Below are 17,800 nucleotides of genomic sequence, written 5' to 3'. Positions count from 1 at the left end.
TTTGGATGAAATATTGGCCTGGATTTTGCAGTCGGTATGAGAGTACGCCTCATACCATCAACGTTCTGGGGGTCAACAGCATTACCATTGCCGAATCCCCCAGCATCAACATCCTGGGGGTCACCATTGACCAAAACTTAACTGGACCATCCACATAAATACTGTAGCAACAAGAGCAGGTCAGAGGCTAGCTATTCTGCAGCGTATTTTTAAAAAAAATATGGATTTATAGTCCATATCTATAGTCATGCTCTTTTCTGATTCATTTGCTGTAATAGATTACTTTTTTTTCCAATTAGATGACATCCAGGAATAAAGTTGTAGAACCTGAGTTTCTCATTTGGGATGGTACCCAGAGAAAATATGGAATATTAGCACAAATATTAATTGTCAGGCATGCACGCACACAATCATATATAATAATTTGTAGTGGATGTTATTTTGTTTCCAATTTGTGTTTCTTTAAAAGAAATGGGAATGTAGCAGATGTTGAGAAGTGATATTGGCTCAGAAGATGTAGAATCGGTTTGGGTGGAGATAAAAAAATAAGGGGAAAAAGTCTCTGGTGGGTGTAGTCTACAGGCCCCCGAACAGTAGCAATACCGTTGGACAGAGTATAAATCAACAAATAAAGGAGGCCTGAAAAAAAGGCACGGTAATAATCATGGGTGATTTTAATCTCCATATTGATTGGACAAATCAAATTGGCCATGGTAGCCTTGAGGAGGAGTTCATAAGAGTGCATCCGGGATGGTTTCCTAGAACAGTATGTAATGGAACCAACCAGGAAGTAGGCTATCTTGGATCTGGTACTGTGTAATGAGACAGAATTAATACATGATCTCATAGTAAAGGATCCTGTAGGAAAGAGTGATCATGGCATGCTTGAATTTCAAGTTCAGTTGTAGGGTGAGAAAGTTGTATCTCAAACCAGTGTCCTGATCTCAAACAAAGGCAATTACAATGGCATGAGGGCAGAACTGGCTAAAGTGGACTGGAAAAATAAATTAAAGGGTAAGACAGTTGAAATGCAGTGGTGGACATTTAAGGAGATATTTCATAACTCTCAACAAAAATATATATTCCAGTGAGAAAGAAAGATTTTAAGAGAAGGGAGCACCATCCGTGGCTAACTAAGGAAGTAAAGGATGGTATCAAATTGAAAATGAAGGCATACAATGTTGCCGAGATTGGTGGGAGACCAGAGGATTGGGAAATTTTTAAAAACCAGCAAAGGATGACTAAAAAATGAGAGAGAGAGATGATGAATTATGAGAGTAGACTGGCAAGAAATATTGAAACAAATAGTAAGAGCTTCTACAGGTATATAAAAAGGAAGAGAGTAGCTAAAGTAAACGTTGGTCCCTTAGAGGATGAGACTGGGAAATTAATAATGGGGAACGGGGAAATGGCAGAGACTCTGAACAAATATCCCAATAATGGATAATCAAGGGGCCACAGGGAACTAAAGATAATCGCCATCACTAAGGAAATAGTACTTGGTAAAATAATGGGACTAAAAGACGACAAGTCCCCTGGACCAGATGTCCTGCATACCAGGGTCTTAAAAGAAGTGGCTGCAGAGATAGTGGATGCATTGGTTGCAATATACCAAAATTCCCTGGACTCTGGAGAGGTCCCAGCGGATTGGAAAACCGCAAATGTTACACCCCTATTTAAGAAAGGAGGGAGACGGAAAGCAGGAAACTATAGACCAGTTAGCCTAACATCTGTCGTTGGGAAAATGCTGGAGTCCTTCATTAAGGAGTAGCAGGGCATTTGGAAAATCATACTGCAGTCAAGCTGAGTCGGTCTGGTTTTAGGAAAGGGAAATCATGTTTAACAAATGTGCTGGAGTTCTTTTGAGGATGTAACAAGCCGGGTGGACAAAGGTGAGCCAGTGGATGTGGTGTATTTGGATTTCCAGAAGGCATTCGATAAGGTGCCACAAAAAGTTACTGCATAAGATATGAGCTCACGGAGTTGGGGGTAATATATTAGCATAGATAGAGAATTGGCTAACAGAAAATAGAGTCGGGATAAATGGGTAATTTTCCGGTTGGCAAATGGTGGGGTGCCACAGGGATTGGTGCTGGGGTCTCAATTATTTACAATCTACATTAATGACTTGGATGAAGGGACAGAGTGTAATGTAGCCAAGTTTGCGGATGATACAAAGATGGGTGGGAAAGCAAGTTGTGCAGAGGACTCGAATCTGCAAAGGGATATAGACAAGCTAAGTGAGTGGGCAAACATTTGGCAGATGGAGTATAATGTGGGAAAGTGTGAGGTTATCCACTTTGGCAGGAAAAATAAAAAAGCAAATTATTATTTAAATGGAGAGAGATTACAAAATGCTACAGTTCAGAGGGACCTGAGGGTCCTTGTGCAGGAAACACAAAAAGTTAGCATGCAGGTACAGCAAGTAATCAAAAAGGCAAATGGAACGTTGGCCTTTATTTCAAGGGGGTTGGAGTATAAAAGCAGGGAAGTCCTGCTACAACTGTACAAGGTATTGGTGAGACCACACCTTGAGTACTGCGTACAGTTTTGGTCTTATTTAAGGAAGGATATACTTGCATTGGAGGTAGTTCAGAGACGATTCACTAGGTTAATTCCAGAGATGAGGGGTTTGACTTATGAGGAAAGGTTGAGCAGGCTGGGCCTATACTCATTGGAATTTAGAAGAATGAGAGGTGATCTTATCGAAACATATAATATACTGAGGGGGCTCGACAAGGTAGATACAGAGAGGATGTTTCCCCTCGTGGGGAAATCTAGAACTCGGGGGCATAGTTTCAGAATAAAGGGTCGCCCTTTTAGAACTGAGATGAGGAGGAACTTCTTCTCTCAGGTCGTAAATCTGTGGAATTCTCTGCCCCGGAGAGCCGTGGAGGCTGGGTCTTTAAATACATTTAAGGTGGAGATAGACAGATTTTTGCAAGATAAGGGAGTGAAGGGTTTTGGGGAGCGGGCTGGGAAGTGGCTTTGAGTCCAAGATCAGCCATGATCTTACTGAATGGCGGAGCAGGCTCAAGGGGCCAAGTGGCCTATTCCTGCTCCTATTTCTTATGTTAATTTAACTGAATTTCACCCTGATCCCCCGAGTGGCATTAAACTACTGCAAAGAATTGTCGTTCTGATAAAAGATCAATTTCATTTCTCCAACTAACATGTAGCTTCTGTTTCCTGATTGAAGCACTGGCCCATGTGATCCCAGGTATGCTTACGCACAAAGTGCGCCCCGGGGATCCGTGGGCCACTACACTGTGCTCAACTCTGCAGTGTCTGACAATAACTTTTCATTGCATTCGGTTCGGATGCCAGTGGCGTAATTCTTAATTGCGCCGCTGATCGCAACATCCGGGCCATTGAGTCAAGGCTCTGTCCACCTATTCTGGTGTACATAAGAGACTCCATGGCACTATCCGAAGAGCAGGACAACGTTACTCCCTCGACCAGCAAAACTGTTAACTGGTCATTTATCTCATTGGGTGTTTGTGGGACCATTCTGTGCATGGAATGACTACTAAGTTTCCCTACAAAACAATATTGATTGCACTTCAAAAGTAATTCATTGGCTGTGCAGTGCTTTGGATGTCCTGAGGTGAAAGGAAACGGGAGTTCTTTCTCAGCTGAACTTCATCTCTTGATTACATGAGAGCCAGTGAATGTTGCAATTTTGATGTTAATCCAGGACATTAGATACAGAGCTTGAAATCGAGCTTGGGCCTTAGAGGAAGCCATTTGCAGTGTTCAATTTCCCTTTCTGGTCCCCAGTTGTGTGATCTGGTGACTTTTCTGTTATCCATTAGAGATTAGACTCTTAAATTCCATCTTCACGAAGTGTTGGTTATTACTGATCACCTTTATATCTGAGCAGTTTTTTAATCTTTTTGTGATTGAAATTTGAAACCTCATAAGGATTACTGTTCTTTTTTACACTGCTTTATCAGCTTAAATCTGTATTTTACTCAACGCTAAAATGAGAACAAATAGTTGCCACGCTAGTCTATATAGATTCTTGTAAAGCAGTTTCCCACTAGATAAGTAGGTCTAGATTTTCTGATAGTAATGCTAATGGCAACCCAATCAGAAAATCTCAGCCAGTGTAATTTTATGTGCATATGACCAGGTTTATGGAAATGCTGACATTAATGTTGTTGAAGTAATAACTGGTTGGTTAAGTTACGAAGTAATTTGAAATATTGGATATAAAATGCTAGCTTTATTTCCAAAGCTACCCTATTAAATAAAAGTTGTAAATTTTGAAAGACTGAGTTATCTATCAATTTGTTAAAATTGCAGACATTTTTTGGTTGTCTGAAGCTACACTATTTCCAGCCGTATAAAGTTTTCCTTTCAGCTCCATGCATACTCTCTCCAGCTTGTTTAGTACTGTACTTGTCTTCATTTTAAAGGAGTGGTGTGATCCAGTCAAATGACATAAGAACAAGAACAGGAGCAGGAGTAGGCCAATTGGCCCCTCGAGCCTGCTCCGCCATTCAATAAGATCATGGCTGATCCAATCTTGCCCTCAACACCACTTTCCCGCTCTCTCCCCATACCCCTTGACTCCCTTGTAGTCTGTCAATCTCCGCCTTTATATTCAATGACTCCACCTCCACAGCTCTCTGGGGTAGAGAATTCCGAAGATTCATGACCCTCAGAAGAAATTCCTCCTTATCTCCATTTTAAATGGCTGACCCCTTATTCTGAAACTATGCCCCCTAGTTCTAGAAAGCCCCCTAGTTCTAGAAAGCCCCACTAGGGGAAACATCCTCTCAGCATCCACCCTGCCAATCCCCCTCAGAATCTTGCATGTTTCAATAAGATCACCTCTGATTCTTCTAAACTCTAATGAGTATAGGCTCAACCTTTCGTCATACATCAGCCCCTTCATCCCAGGAATCAACCTAGTGAACCTTCTCTGCACTGCCTCCAATGCAAGTATATCCTTCCTTAAATATGGAGACCAAAACTGTACGCAGTACTCCATGTGCGGTCTCACCAGAGCCCTATAAAGTTGCATCAAAACTTCCCTACTTTTATACTCCATACCCCTTGCAATAAAGGCCAGCATTCCATTAGCCTTCCTAATTACTTGCTGTACCTGCATGCCTACTTGTTGTGTTTCATGTACTCGGACCCCCCGATCCCTTTGTACCGCAGCATTTTGTAGTCTCACTCCATTTAAATAATAATTGGCTTTTTCATTCTTCCTTCCAAAGTGGATAACCTCACATTTTCCCACATTATACTCCATCTGCCAATTTCTTGCGTGCTCACTTAACCTATCTATATCCCTTTGCAGACACTCTGTGTCCTCCTCACAACTTACTAACCCACCTATCTTTATCATCAGCAAATTTGGCTACAGTACACTCGGTCCCTTCATCCAAGTCATTAATATAGATTGTAAATAGTTGCGGCCCCAGCACTGATCCCTGTGGCACCCCACTAGTTACTGGTTGTCAACTGGAAAATTGCCCATTTATCCCGACACTGTTTTCTATTAGTTAGCCAATCCTCTATCCATGCCAATATATTACCCCCAACCCCGTGAGCTCTTATCTTGTGCAGTAATCTTTTATATGGCACCTTATCGAAAGCCTTCTGGAAATCCAAATACACTGCATCTACTGGTTCCCCTTTGTCCACCCTTTATCCACCCTGTTTGTTACGTCCTCAAAGAACTCTAGCAAATTTGTCAAACACGATTTCCCTTTCATAAAATCATGTTGATTTTGCTTGGTTGTCTTATGATTTTCTAAATGTCCTGCTATTACCTCTGTAATAATGGATTCCAGCATTTTCCCAATGACCGATGTTGGGCTAACTGGCCTATAGTTTCCTGCTTTCTGTCTTCCCCCCCTTTCTTGAATAGTGGCATTACATTTGCGGTTTTCCAATCCGCTGGGACCTCTCCAGAATCCAGGGAATTTTGGTAGATTACAACCAACGCATCCACTATCTCTGCAGCCACTTCTTTTAAAACCCTAGGATGCAGGCCAGCAGGTCCAGGGGACTTGTCAGCCTTTAGCCTCATTAGTTTGCCTAGTACTTTTTCTCTAGTGATAGAGATTGTTTTAAGTTCCTCCCTCCCTATAGCCCCTTGATTATCTATTATTGGGATGTTTTTAGTGTCAAATAATTGTTTAGAATCTCTGCCATTTCTCTATTTCCCATTATTAATTCCCCAGTCCCATCCTCTAAGGGACCAGCATTTACTTTAGCTACTCCCTTCCTTTTTATATACTTGTAGAAGCTCTTGCTGTCTGTTTTTATATTATTTGCTAGTTTACTCTCCTACTCTATCTTCTCCCTCTATAATTTTTTTAGTCATCCTTTGCTGGTTTCTAAAAATTTCCCAATCCTTTGGCCTACCACTAATCTTCGCAACATTGTATGCCTTTTCTTTCAAGTTGATACCATCCTTAACTTCCTTAGTTAGCCACGGATAGTACATCCTTCTCGTAGAGCCTTTCTCATTGGAATATATCTTTGCTGAGATTTATGAAATATCTCCTTAAATGTCTGCCACTACTGATCTACCGTCTTACCCTTTAATCTATTTTCCCAGTCCACTTTAGCCAACTCTGTCCTCATACCCTTGTAATTGCCTTTATTTAAGTTTAGGACACTAGTTTCAGACCCATGTTTCTCACCCTCGAACTGAATTTGAAATTCTACCATGCTATGATCACTTTTTCCTAGGGGATCCTTTACTATGAGATCATTAATTAATTCTGTCTCATTACACATTACCAGATCTAAAATAGCCTGCTCCCTGGTTGGTTCCTCAACGTATTGCTTTAAGAAACCATTGCGAATACACTCTATGAACTTGTCCTCAAGGCTACCCTTGCCAATTTGATTTGTCCAATCTATATGATGATTAAAATCGCCCACGATTATTGCAGTACCTTTCTTACAAGCCCCCATTATTTCTTGATTTATGCTCTGTCCTACAGTATAGCTACTGTTAGGGGGCCTATATACTACTCCCACCAGTGACTTCTTACCCTTACTATTTCTTATCTCCACCCAAACTGATTCTACATCTTGAGCTTCTGAGTCAATATCATTCCTCACCACTGCAGTGATCTCATCCTTTATTAACAGAGCTACCCCCACCTCCTTTTCCTTTCTGCCTATCCTTCCGAAATGTCATACCCCATTATATGTGTGGCTGAACATGGTTGGTTACGGTTTATTGTCAAGCAAGGAAAACCAGACAAGATTTGAAGCTTACTGGTAAATTCTACCAGAGAGGGAACCGCCATGTGGTTCAAGTGTGTTTTCTGTTTTAGCCTCTCTGTTCTGGCCATTTCCCTCCCTTTAACATGTTCAAAAGAGGACTGCTTGCTGGGGTGCAGAACCACTGATGCCATTTGCTTTCATGTACCTTGCATGTGTGGCTGTTATTCATGTGAGCTTTGAGTGCTGGCAGCCTATTCGGCCATGAGGATGTCACAGCTGAGCCCAATTTCTCCTAAGGTTGATAGTGCTGGATAGTGATCCGCAACAGATCTATGCCTCAGAGATATACCAGTGGATATTGTGAATGAAAACTCGTGCACTAAATCTCTATCCGGTGGCTCAGCACTCAGCGCACTAATCGTCTCAGACACTAACCTTTCAACTCTGCAACATGGATTGAAATCCATCCTAGACTGATGGGATAAAAGTCTCCTCTGTCTGCTTGCTGTAAGGATCCTACGTGAAATGCATTTGGGTATCCTACATCCAGTTACTCATGGTCACAGCACAAACTATCCCCAATTTGGCACAGAATTGACAATCTCACTGAGTTAGAAAGAAAGACTTGCATTTATATAGCGCCTTTCACAACATCAGGATGTCCCAAAGCGTTTTACAGCCAATGAAGTACTTTTGAAGTGTTGTCACTATTGTAATGTAGGAAACGTGCCAAGCTAATATATTACCCCCAATCCCATGAGTACCCCATGAGCCCCAATCTTGCGTGGCACCTTATTGAATGCCTTTTGAAAATCCAAATATGCAAATTACATCCACTGGTTCCCCCTTATCTACCCTGCTAGTTACACCCTCAAAAAAAACTCTAATAGATTTGTCAAACACGATTTCCCTTTCATAAAACCGTGTTGACTCTGAATTGAATTGTGAATTCCTGCAGTTATTCTTCAAGTTAATAGAGTGCACCAGATTGTGCTGTAGAATGTGTTTCTTGCATATAATGGTGTATTATGAAGGTTCTTTAATTAATGTGAAAGACATCTATCAGTTGATGGTGGACCTCAGCTACACTGCTTTTACCATACCAGAGTGCCATGGCCTGTTGAAGTCCAAGGTTTTCCTATTGATCTGCTCAAATTTAAGTGAGCTGACCTGCAAGTGACCAAGGACACATTTTTTTCATAGGCCTCCTGATCTGCTTTCAGAACAATGGCCTCTTCTGTTAACCTGCTAAATGCACTGAGCTGATTCATTGTGTCAGCTTGTTAGGGTCTTGATGCAAAAATGAATATGATCATAGAATCATCGAAATTTACAGCACAGGAGGAGGCCATTCGGCATATCGTGTCTGTGCCAGGTGAAAAAGAGCTATCCAGCCTAATCCCACTTCCCAGCTCTTGGTCTGTAGGTTACAACACTTCAAGTGCATATCTAAGTACTTCTTAAATGTGATGAGGGTTTCTGCCTCTACCACCCTTTCATGATACTAATTATCAACTCCAATTTTGACATTTTTTCCAAGTATTTGGATATTTCAATAAGTTTGGAAAGTATAATTGTATGCATCATGAGACGAAATTATATTAAGACTCTTGAGAACTCAACATATGCACACGTAGCTCTCTGCAAACATGCAGGAGAACCAGTCTCTGTCTCCACGCAGGCCTACAAGAGACCAGCACAGATTAAAAAAATTTTAAAAATCCGGATTTGTACAGGGGGCTATTTGACATTACTCCGTGTTGAACTGCACTAACTGAAATCTATTACTTTATACTTATAAAAAGACCTCCTTAAACTTATTTGCTAATGAGATATGCTGTAGCTTTCAGATAAGTCGCAATACAATTGGCCTGTTTGCTTGAATGGAAGGATTGTTTTTGTTGGTGTTTTATAGTGACAAGTTTTATTCAAGTTGCGTTTGAGTTGAAATATTCATTGAAGTTTAAAAAAAAAAAAAAAAAAAAAAAAAAAATTGAGTTGGCCAAAGGCTTGTAGCAAACTTACTGGCCCAGAAATTTAGGTCGGAGGCTTCCTGCGGGTGCAAGCCCCCGACCTGCACTTACCTAGCGCGCCGGCTGTTGTGCTGTGGGCCCGCGTAGGATTCTGATCCTGGGCCTCCTCCAACTGCCGGCGCGCAGTGCTTGCGTATCCCAGGGGCGCAGTTCGATGCGTTCCCTGGGATCACGTGGGCCATGGAGAGCCAATGGTAGCAGGGAATGCTTCATTCATAAGTTTGACAGGAAGACCTGTCAAACCTATAAATACTATAAGCCCCAAAACATCACTAAATCTTCAAATAAATTTTTTTTTAAATCACATTTTTAAAATAAACTATAAATTACATGAAATAACTTTTAAACAATTTAAATTTTTGAAAAAATTAATTACATTTTCTAACGGGGCTAAAAATAAACTTACCGTTAAAGTATTTAAAAATAATAAACCTGTGGAAAAAATGTTTAATTTTAATTAATTCACCACTTACCTTGTAAAAAGCAGGCCTTGCACCTGCTTTTTAAAAGTGTAACTCCTGGAGACTTGCCCTCCCGGGAAAACCCGCAAAAGAAAACGTAAGTTCGATGCGCACGCGCTGCCTCTCCTGCGCAAGCGCTCCACCTCTTAACCCCTTCTTTCAGGGGAACGGAAGTGCCGGTTTCCCGCGCATGCACGAAACCGGCACTTCCATTGGGCTTACGGGTGAGTACCCCATGTGTACTCACCCGTGAAGACCCGAATTTCTGGGCCATTCTAAAAGTATTCTTTAACATGTAGATGTATAGTGGATTCTGTGTTTTGTATACAGGTGTATTGAATACAAAATCCGAGATAATGGTGAATCTATACCATAATTGGTTAGGCTATAGTCAGTCCCTTGCTTTTGAAAAGTTATTTGCCATGGAAAAGGTGCAGTGTAGATTCATTAGAATGAAACATAACAGCTGTAAAAGCTTTTATAGATATGTGAAGAGAAAAAGATTGGTGAAGTCAAGCGTAGGTCCCTTGCAGTCAGAATCAGGGGAATTTATAATGGGGAACAAAGAAATGGCAGACCAATTAAATACATATTTTGGTTCTGTCTTCACAAAGGAGGACACAAATAACCTCCCAGAGATGTTGGGGAACATAGGGTCTGATGAAAGGGAGGAACTGAAAGAAATCAGTATTTTCAGGGAAATGGTGTTAGGGACCTGATAATCTACATCCTAGAGTACTTAAGGAAGTGGCCCTAGAAATAGTAGATGCATTGCTGATCATCTTCCAACATTCGATGGAATCTGGAACAGTACCCATGGATTGGAGGGTAGCTAATGTTACCCCACTATTCAAAAAAGGTGGTAGAGAGAAAACGGGGAATTACAGACCAGTAAGCCTGACATCGGTAGTGGGGAAAATGCTAGAGTCCATTATAAAAGATGTAATAGCAGAGCACTTGGAAAACAGTGACAGGATCGGACAAAGTCAACATGGATTTACAAAAGGTAAATCGTGCTTGACTAATCTACTGGAATTTTTTGAGGATGTAACTGGTAGAATAGATAAGGGAGAACCAGTGGATGTGGTGTATTTGGACTTTCAGAAGGCTTTTGATAAGGTCCCGCATAAGAGATTAGCGTGTAAAGTTAAGGCACATGGGATTGGGGGCAAGGTATTGACTTGGATAGAGAACTGGTTGGCAGACAGAAAGCAAAGAGTTGGAATAAACGGCTCTTTTTCCGAGTGGCAGGCAGTGACTAGTGGGGTACCGCAGGGATCAGTCCTTGGACCCCAGCTATTCAAAATATATATTAATGATCTAGACGAGGGAACTAGATGTAATATCTCCAAATTTGCAGACGACACAAAGCTGGGTGGGCGTGTGTGCGGTGAGGAGGATGCAGAGAAACTCCAGGATGATTTGGACAAGTTGGGTGATTGGGCAGATGCATGGCAGGTGCAATATAACGTGGATAAATGTGAGGTTATCCACTTTGGTGGCAAAAACAGGAAGGCAGATTATTATATGAACGGCAATAGATTGGGAGAAGGGGAAGTGCAACGCGACCTGGGCATCCTTGTGCACCAGTCACTGAAGGTAAGCATGCAGGTGCAGCAGGCGGTAAGAAGGCAAATGGTATGTTGGCCTTCGTAGCGAGAGGGTTTGAGTACAGGAACAAGGATGTCTTGCTGCAGTTGTACAGGGCCTTGGTGAGACCACACCTTGAGTATTGTGTGCAGTTTTGGTCACCTTATCTGAGGAAGGATGTTCTTGCCATGGAAGGAGTTCAGCGAAGATTCACCAGGCTGATACCTGGGATGGCAGGAATGACGTATGAGGAGAGATTGGGTCGATTGGGCTTGTACTCGCTGGAGTTTAGAAGAATGAGAGGGGATCTCATTGAAACTTATAAAATTCTGACAGGACTGGACAGACTAGATGCAGGAAGGATGTTCCCGATGGTCGGGGAGTCCAGAACCAGGGGTCACAGTCTAAGGATAAAGGGTAGGCCATTTAGGACAGAAATGAGGAGGAATTTCTTCACCCAGAGAGTGGTGAACCTGTGGAATTCTCTACCACAGAAGGCAATGAGGCCAATTCATTAAATATATTCAAGAAGGAGTTGGATATATTTCTTAAGGCTAAAGGGATCAAGGGGTATGGGGAGAAAGCAGGGACCAGGTACTGAATTTGGATGATCAGCCATGATCGCATTGAATGGCGGAGCAGGCTCGAGGGGCCGAATGGCTTACTCCTATCTTCTATGTTTCTATGTATATACTGGAGCAGAGAAGATTATAGAAAGGACCAACAGAATTATGAAACAGTTTTGAGAGGGTATTCATGAAAGATTTCCAGTGGTTGGTAAATCAGTAGTAAGGGGGCATTAACTTAGAATTGGTAATAGAAACTTAAAATTCTACCCGTCCCTTTTTTCAGGTGAAAGGATGTTAGAATGTGGAATGGTTTACTACGAGGCTGTTGAGGTTAAGTCAGTTGCAACATTTAATAGGGAATTACATGAAAATTTGAAGAACAATATTAAAGCCTAGGGAAATGAGATTAGAACACAACCTTGATGTCAAGCAAGCACCAACACTAGGCCAAATATCCCAGTGTTATTTATTTGACAGTAATGTGAAGTTCTTTTGCAAGTATCACTGAAACTTACAATATTCGTGCTATCCGTAGTTACTATAAGCTAGCTTTGCATAAACTTAACTATTCCAGAATATAGTGACTTCCTTGCCACTTGCTTTCAGTTATCCAAGTAGTTTGGCAATGTATCATCAGTCATGTGGCTGAAAAATGGTACAGGAAACTTTGTATTATCCGGAGGTTAACTGTCCGGAATGCTCGAGCCACCGGCAAAAATCAGGAGCCGTTTTGTTAGGGTTTTTTTTTCTTTTTGTTGCTTTTTTCTCTACAGTCAAGCTCTGCAAGGTCTCGCTGAAGCTGTTGGTAAGCTACAGAGGCGCTTGCAAGGTACGGCCGACTGTTTAGAAGCTGTTAACAGGGTTTGTTGCCAGATACGGAGCTCAAAATCTCCGTATGTTCCAACATTAGCGCTGGTTTGTCCGGCAGTTTTGCTGGGACGGCAACAGCTCGGTCCCGTCGGTGCCGGATAGCACAAAGTTTCCTGTATTTGCCACTATAAAGCTTGGATATTAGATACAGCACAAGCCTTAAGTTACATTACTTAAACAGTTGAGGGGTATGCATTTAAATGAACACTACTGTATATTGTTTGTTCCCAGTTGCTAGAACTGTATGCTCCATCCATCTTTCTTCAGCTGGGAAGGGTGGGTGAACAAGTTGCAGATTCATCAACTACTTATGTCTATGCTGCATAGACTCTTGTACAGTGCTGTCCATGCTCCTTTGATACTGACCCAGGACATAGGAACAGGAGTAGACCATTCATCCCCTCGAGCCTGTTACGCCATTTAATGAGATCATGGCTGATCTGTATCTTAACTCCATCCACCTGCCTTGACTCCTTTTATACCCTTGTTTAGCAAAAATCTATCGCTCTGATTTAAAATTATTAATTGAGCTAGCATCTATTGCTTTTTGTGAGGAAAACGTTCCACACTTCTACGACCCTTTGTGTGAGCAAGTTAATTTTATGTTCATTCATGGGATGTGAGCATCGCTGTAGCATTTATTGCAAATCCCTAATTGCTCTTGAGAAGGTGGTGGTGAACTGTTTTCTTTAACCGCTGTAGTCCATGTGGTGAAGGTACTCCCACAGTGCTGTTAGGTAAGGAATTTCAGGACTTTGACTCAGTGACGATGAAGGAGCGCCAATATATTTCCAAGTCAGGATGGTGTGTGACTTGGAGGTGGTGGTGTTCCCATGAGCCTGCTGCCCTTGTCCTTCTAGGTGGTAGAAGTTGAGGGTTGGAGAGGTGCTGTCAAAGAAACCTTAGCAAGTTGCTGCAGTACACAATGCAGACACGGTTCACTGGTGGTGGAAGGAGTGAATGTTTAAGATGGTGGATTGGGTGCCAATCTAGCCGGCTGCTTTAACCTTGATGGTGTCGAGCTTCTTGTATTGTTGGAGCTGCACTTATCCAGGCAAGTGCAGAGTATTCCATCACACTCCTGACTTGTGCCTTGTAGATGATGGAAAGGCTTTGGGGAGTCAGGAGGTAAGTCACTTGCTGCAGAATACCCAGCCCCTGACCTGCTCTTGTAGCCACAGTATTTGTGTGACTGGTCCAGTTAAGTTTCTGGTCAATGGTGCCCCCCCCCCCGGATGTTGATGGGATTTGACTATGGTAATGCCATTGAATGTCAAGGAGAGTTGGTTAGACTTTCTCTTGTTGGAGATGGTCATTGCCTGGCGCTTGTGTGGCGTAAATGTAACTTGCCACTAATCAGCTCAAGCCTGAATGTTGTCCAGGCCTTGCTGCATGGAGGCATGGACTACTTCATTATCTGAGGAATTGCGAATGGAACTGAACACTGCAATCATCTGCGTGCATCCCCACTTCTGACCTTATAATGAAGGGAAAGTCACTGATGAAGCAGCTGAAGATGGTTGGGCTAGGACACTGCCCCTAGGAACTACTGCAGCAATGTTCTGGGGCTGAGATGATTGACCTCCAACAACCACAATCATCTTCCTTTGTGCCAGGTATGACTCTAGGAGTGGAAAGTTTCCCCCTGATTCCCATTGACTTCAATTTTACTAGGGCTCCTTGGTGCCACATTTGGTCAAATGTTGCTTTGATGTCAAGGGCTCTCACCTTGCCTCTGGAATTCAGCTCTTTTATCTATGTTTCACCTAGCGTCAGCCAGGGCTCAGTTTGTAGCACACTCACCTCTAAATCAGAAGGTTGTGGGTTCAAGTCCCACTCCAGGGACTTGAGCACAAAAATCTAAGCTGACACTCCAGTGCAGTACTGAGGGAGTGCTGCACTGTCGGAGGTGCCATCTTTCGGATGAGACGTTAAACAGGCATCTGCTCTCTCAGGTGGACGTAAAAGATCCTATGGCACTATTTTGAAGAAGAGCAGGGGAGTTGTCCCCGGTGTCCTGGCCAATATTTATCCCCTCAATCAACATAACAAAAACCGATTATCTGGTCATTATCACATTACTGTTAGTGGGAGCTTGCTGAGCACAAATTAGCTGCTGCGTTTCCTACATTACAACAATGCCTACACTTCAAAAAGTACCTCATTGGCTGTAAAGCACTTTGGGACGTCTGGTGGTCGTGAAATCTGCTATGTAAATGTAAGTCTTTTTAATGTTTGGACCAAGGCTGTAATGAGGTCTAGAGCCAAGTGGTCCTGGCCAATGTTCCCTTTAAGCTGCTCAGCGCTCCAGGGTCCTGCGGAGCTGGTGAGCCGGCTTTTAAATGGCAACAAAAACGCTCGTGCAGACTTTTGAATGGGTCACGCAGCCCAAAAAAAAAATTACAGGGTCATTGGTCCTGGCGGATCCCAAACTGAGCATCAGTGAGCAGGTTATTGGTGAGTAAGTGCCACTTGATAGCGCTGTCGATGAAACCTTCCGTCACTTTGCTGATTGAGAGTAGACTGATGGGGCGGTAATTGGCCTGATTGGATTTGTCATGCTTTGTGGACAGGACATTCCTGGGCAATTTTCCTCTTTGCCAGTGTTGTAGCTCTACTGGAACCGCTTGGCTAGAGGCGCGGCTAGTCCTGGAGCACAAGTCTGGAGCACAAGTCTTCAGCACAAGTGCCGGGTGAGTGAAAACGGTAGCCTGAAAGAATGAACAATCAGAGGGTTGGGAGATTACAGCTGAGAGAAGGAGTCCCAAGTTTACATCATGCGATAAGGATCGAGGGAACAAGTTACCAATCAGTTTTTTTTTAAAAGTCTGGCGGCGGATGGGAATGTGGGTTGTCTAACTCCGTTTACAAGCCCAATCTTTCTTCCCTCTTCTACCTCCTTAGCAACTTACTTTCTTTGCAGCCTTTTGCTGTTTGATTTTTGGTGTCTAGTGTTCACATTTTTAAAAGCTTCTCTCCCTGACGCATGGAAATCAAAGGAGTTTTTCAACGCCAGCATGCTAGGTGTCTTCCTGAATAACTAGACACGTTAGCAATTTGTTTAATCTCTGAGAGAAGCAATTTCCCATCTCTCATTTTAATCACCTCATCTGCTTATGGATCCACCACACAGCATGTGCTGTTCCCTTTTAGGTTTTTCAGGGGACATCTGCAATGTAACTAACTCAATTATATAAAGTCTAAGTACTAACACATTTACTAGGTGGGCAAGAGTTAGAGGATGAAGTTGGATTAGAAGGGGGCAGGTAGGGATTAATTGTTTAATTCATTGCCCATTGTGGTATTACGCCTTTATGTCCCATGTTCAAGCTTTAGCCTCTGCTAAATTAGTTGGTCTTTACTCGGATGACAGCAAGGAAGTTACAATTGGCTTTGGCACCCCTGGTTTTAGTAGAGGAAAATCGGCTACTGTTCTCGATAGCTATTGCATGACTCGCTGGACAATGTGTGCCAGCATTCACTCTATAAACTCACTCCTAACAAATGGCCACTTGGATGAGGTGCCAGAGGACAGCCAAAGCCCATGGAGCCATACTCCAAAACAATTCAGTGTCTTCAGTAGGTGAAGAGAATGTACAGTGTTCTGTTGCACAAAAGCATATGATAACACAATGTTCTATAATAAAGTATATAATTGCACTTTAATTCAATACAGTTTACAAGATTGAAACCAAATAGAAGTAGTTTTGGAGGATTTTGATGAATGTTCTTGCATTTTTTTTAAAAAAGGTGTAGAAATGCAGAAAGTAAATTTTATTTTCTCTTTAGATGTCATTGCTCCACACATTGTGAAATTCCCATTAATTCACCAAATAATTCCCCTCCAGGCAAAATGATTCAAAGAAATTTCCTGCTCTGTTTGTGTCCTTCCCTAACTATTCAGCTCGAGAAGAATAAAGGGAAATGGAAAACTGAGGGGTAGCAAAATGGTACAAATCAAACTGAAAAAGGTTATAACAAGCAAACTATTTTAAACTGAACATATTTGAATTGATTCGTTCAAATCTTGAAATTGAATCTTTTATTTGACCGTCTAATAGGTTGGTGCATGTATGCGCTGCAGAGTGATGTGGTGTGAGGTCATATCTGCAGTTTCACCGCGTTCTCTGTCTTGGCTTGACCAACTGGGAGAGGTGGACATCCGTAGGAAAGTGCAGGAAGACTGCAATCTATCAAAAATTAATACTTCTCAATCGCTCATTCCCTCAACTATCGATCAAATTTTCCTTTTAAAGGTTGCAGAGGGAGGTAGGACAAATCAACCTAGGCGCTCTCTTGCCCTAGGAGCTGACAGTACGACGTCTAATGTTGAAGTTGATCCATGTACGTGTGTATAATTAATTGGAATTCTAAAAACCGTAGATTGTTTTCTTTTAATTCTTTAATTCCTGAGCCAGTAGCCAATTCTATAAATGTTCATTGCCATTAATGATTTTTTTCCCTTTTCAGTAAAATCTCAACCATTTGGAATAGATGATAAGGTGAGTGCTACTCATATTTATATATAGTTTTGTCACTTCAAATATTTTTCCCCGCTAAGTAAAATTGCATATGTGAAAATAAAAACCCATTACCTCTCCAGAGAGCCACTCTTCTCCCGCACCTATGTGATGTTTGGAAAAACAAAGCAATTGACCTATGACACGGATTGGATTTACATCATCAGTTTTAAGCTGATGACTTGATCTCAATGTACTTTTTTATGTGGAAACCATCACTACACTGTCTGTTGCCAGGAAAAGATACCAACAAATGTGGCTTTAAACACAGTATCTATAATGGACGTTAATAGTGGGGGTAATACATGTACTTTAATGTTGTTGCTTCAGTAAAACATAATGGGTATGTGACATTTTCTTACAATGTCCGCTTGAACAATGAAAAATACCAGCAGTAGAATGGGAACTATTGTTCTTGCAAATTTGGGTTGTGTTTGGAGACAACACTATGAACTGTACAATGCCAAGTGGTGAGAGTAATTTAAAGTGGTGAATTAAGCGCATCACGCAATGGGCACATCACACATTACAGCACATTAGCTTAAATAGTCTCC

At 42.0% G+C, this 17,800-nt stretch overlaps 1 protein-coding gene across 1 annotated transcript in view; it reads left to right on the top strand.

The window, feature by feature from the left end:
- Nucleotides 1-17,800, top strand: part of lemd3 (LEM domain containing 3) — a 58,288-nt gene that overhangs the window by 18,538 nt on the left and 21,950 nt on the right. The window contains exon 2 of the mRNA XM_086009266.1: nucleotides 17,197-17,228. Coding sequence (XP_085865392.1) covers nucleotides 17,197-17,228 — 32 coding nt within the window. The remainder of the gene's footprint in view (nucleotides 1-17,196; nucleotides 17,229-17,800) is intronic.

The sequence above is a fragment of the Somniosus microcephalus genome, chromosome 16, assembly GCF_052327205.1.
Source record: "Somniosus microcephalus isolate GS21.2 chromosome 16, FLI_Smic_1.0, whole genome shotgun sequence".
NCBI lineage: Eukaryota > Metazoa > Chordata > Chondrichthyes > Squaliformes > Somniosidae > Somniosus > Somniosus microcephalus.
This window is presented reverse-complemented; position numbering and strand designations above follow the sequence as displayed.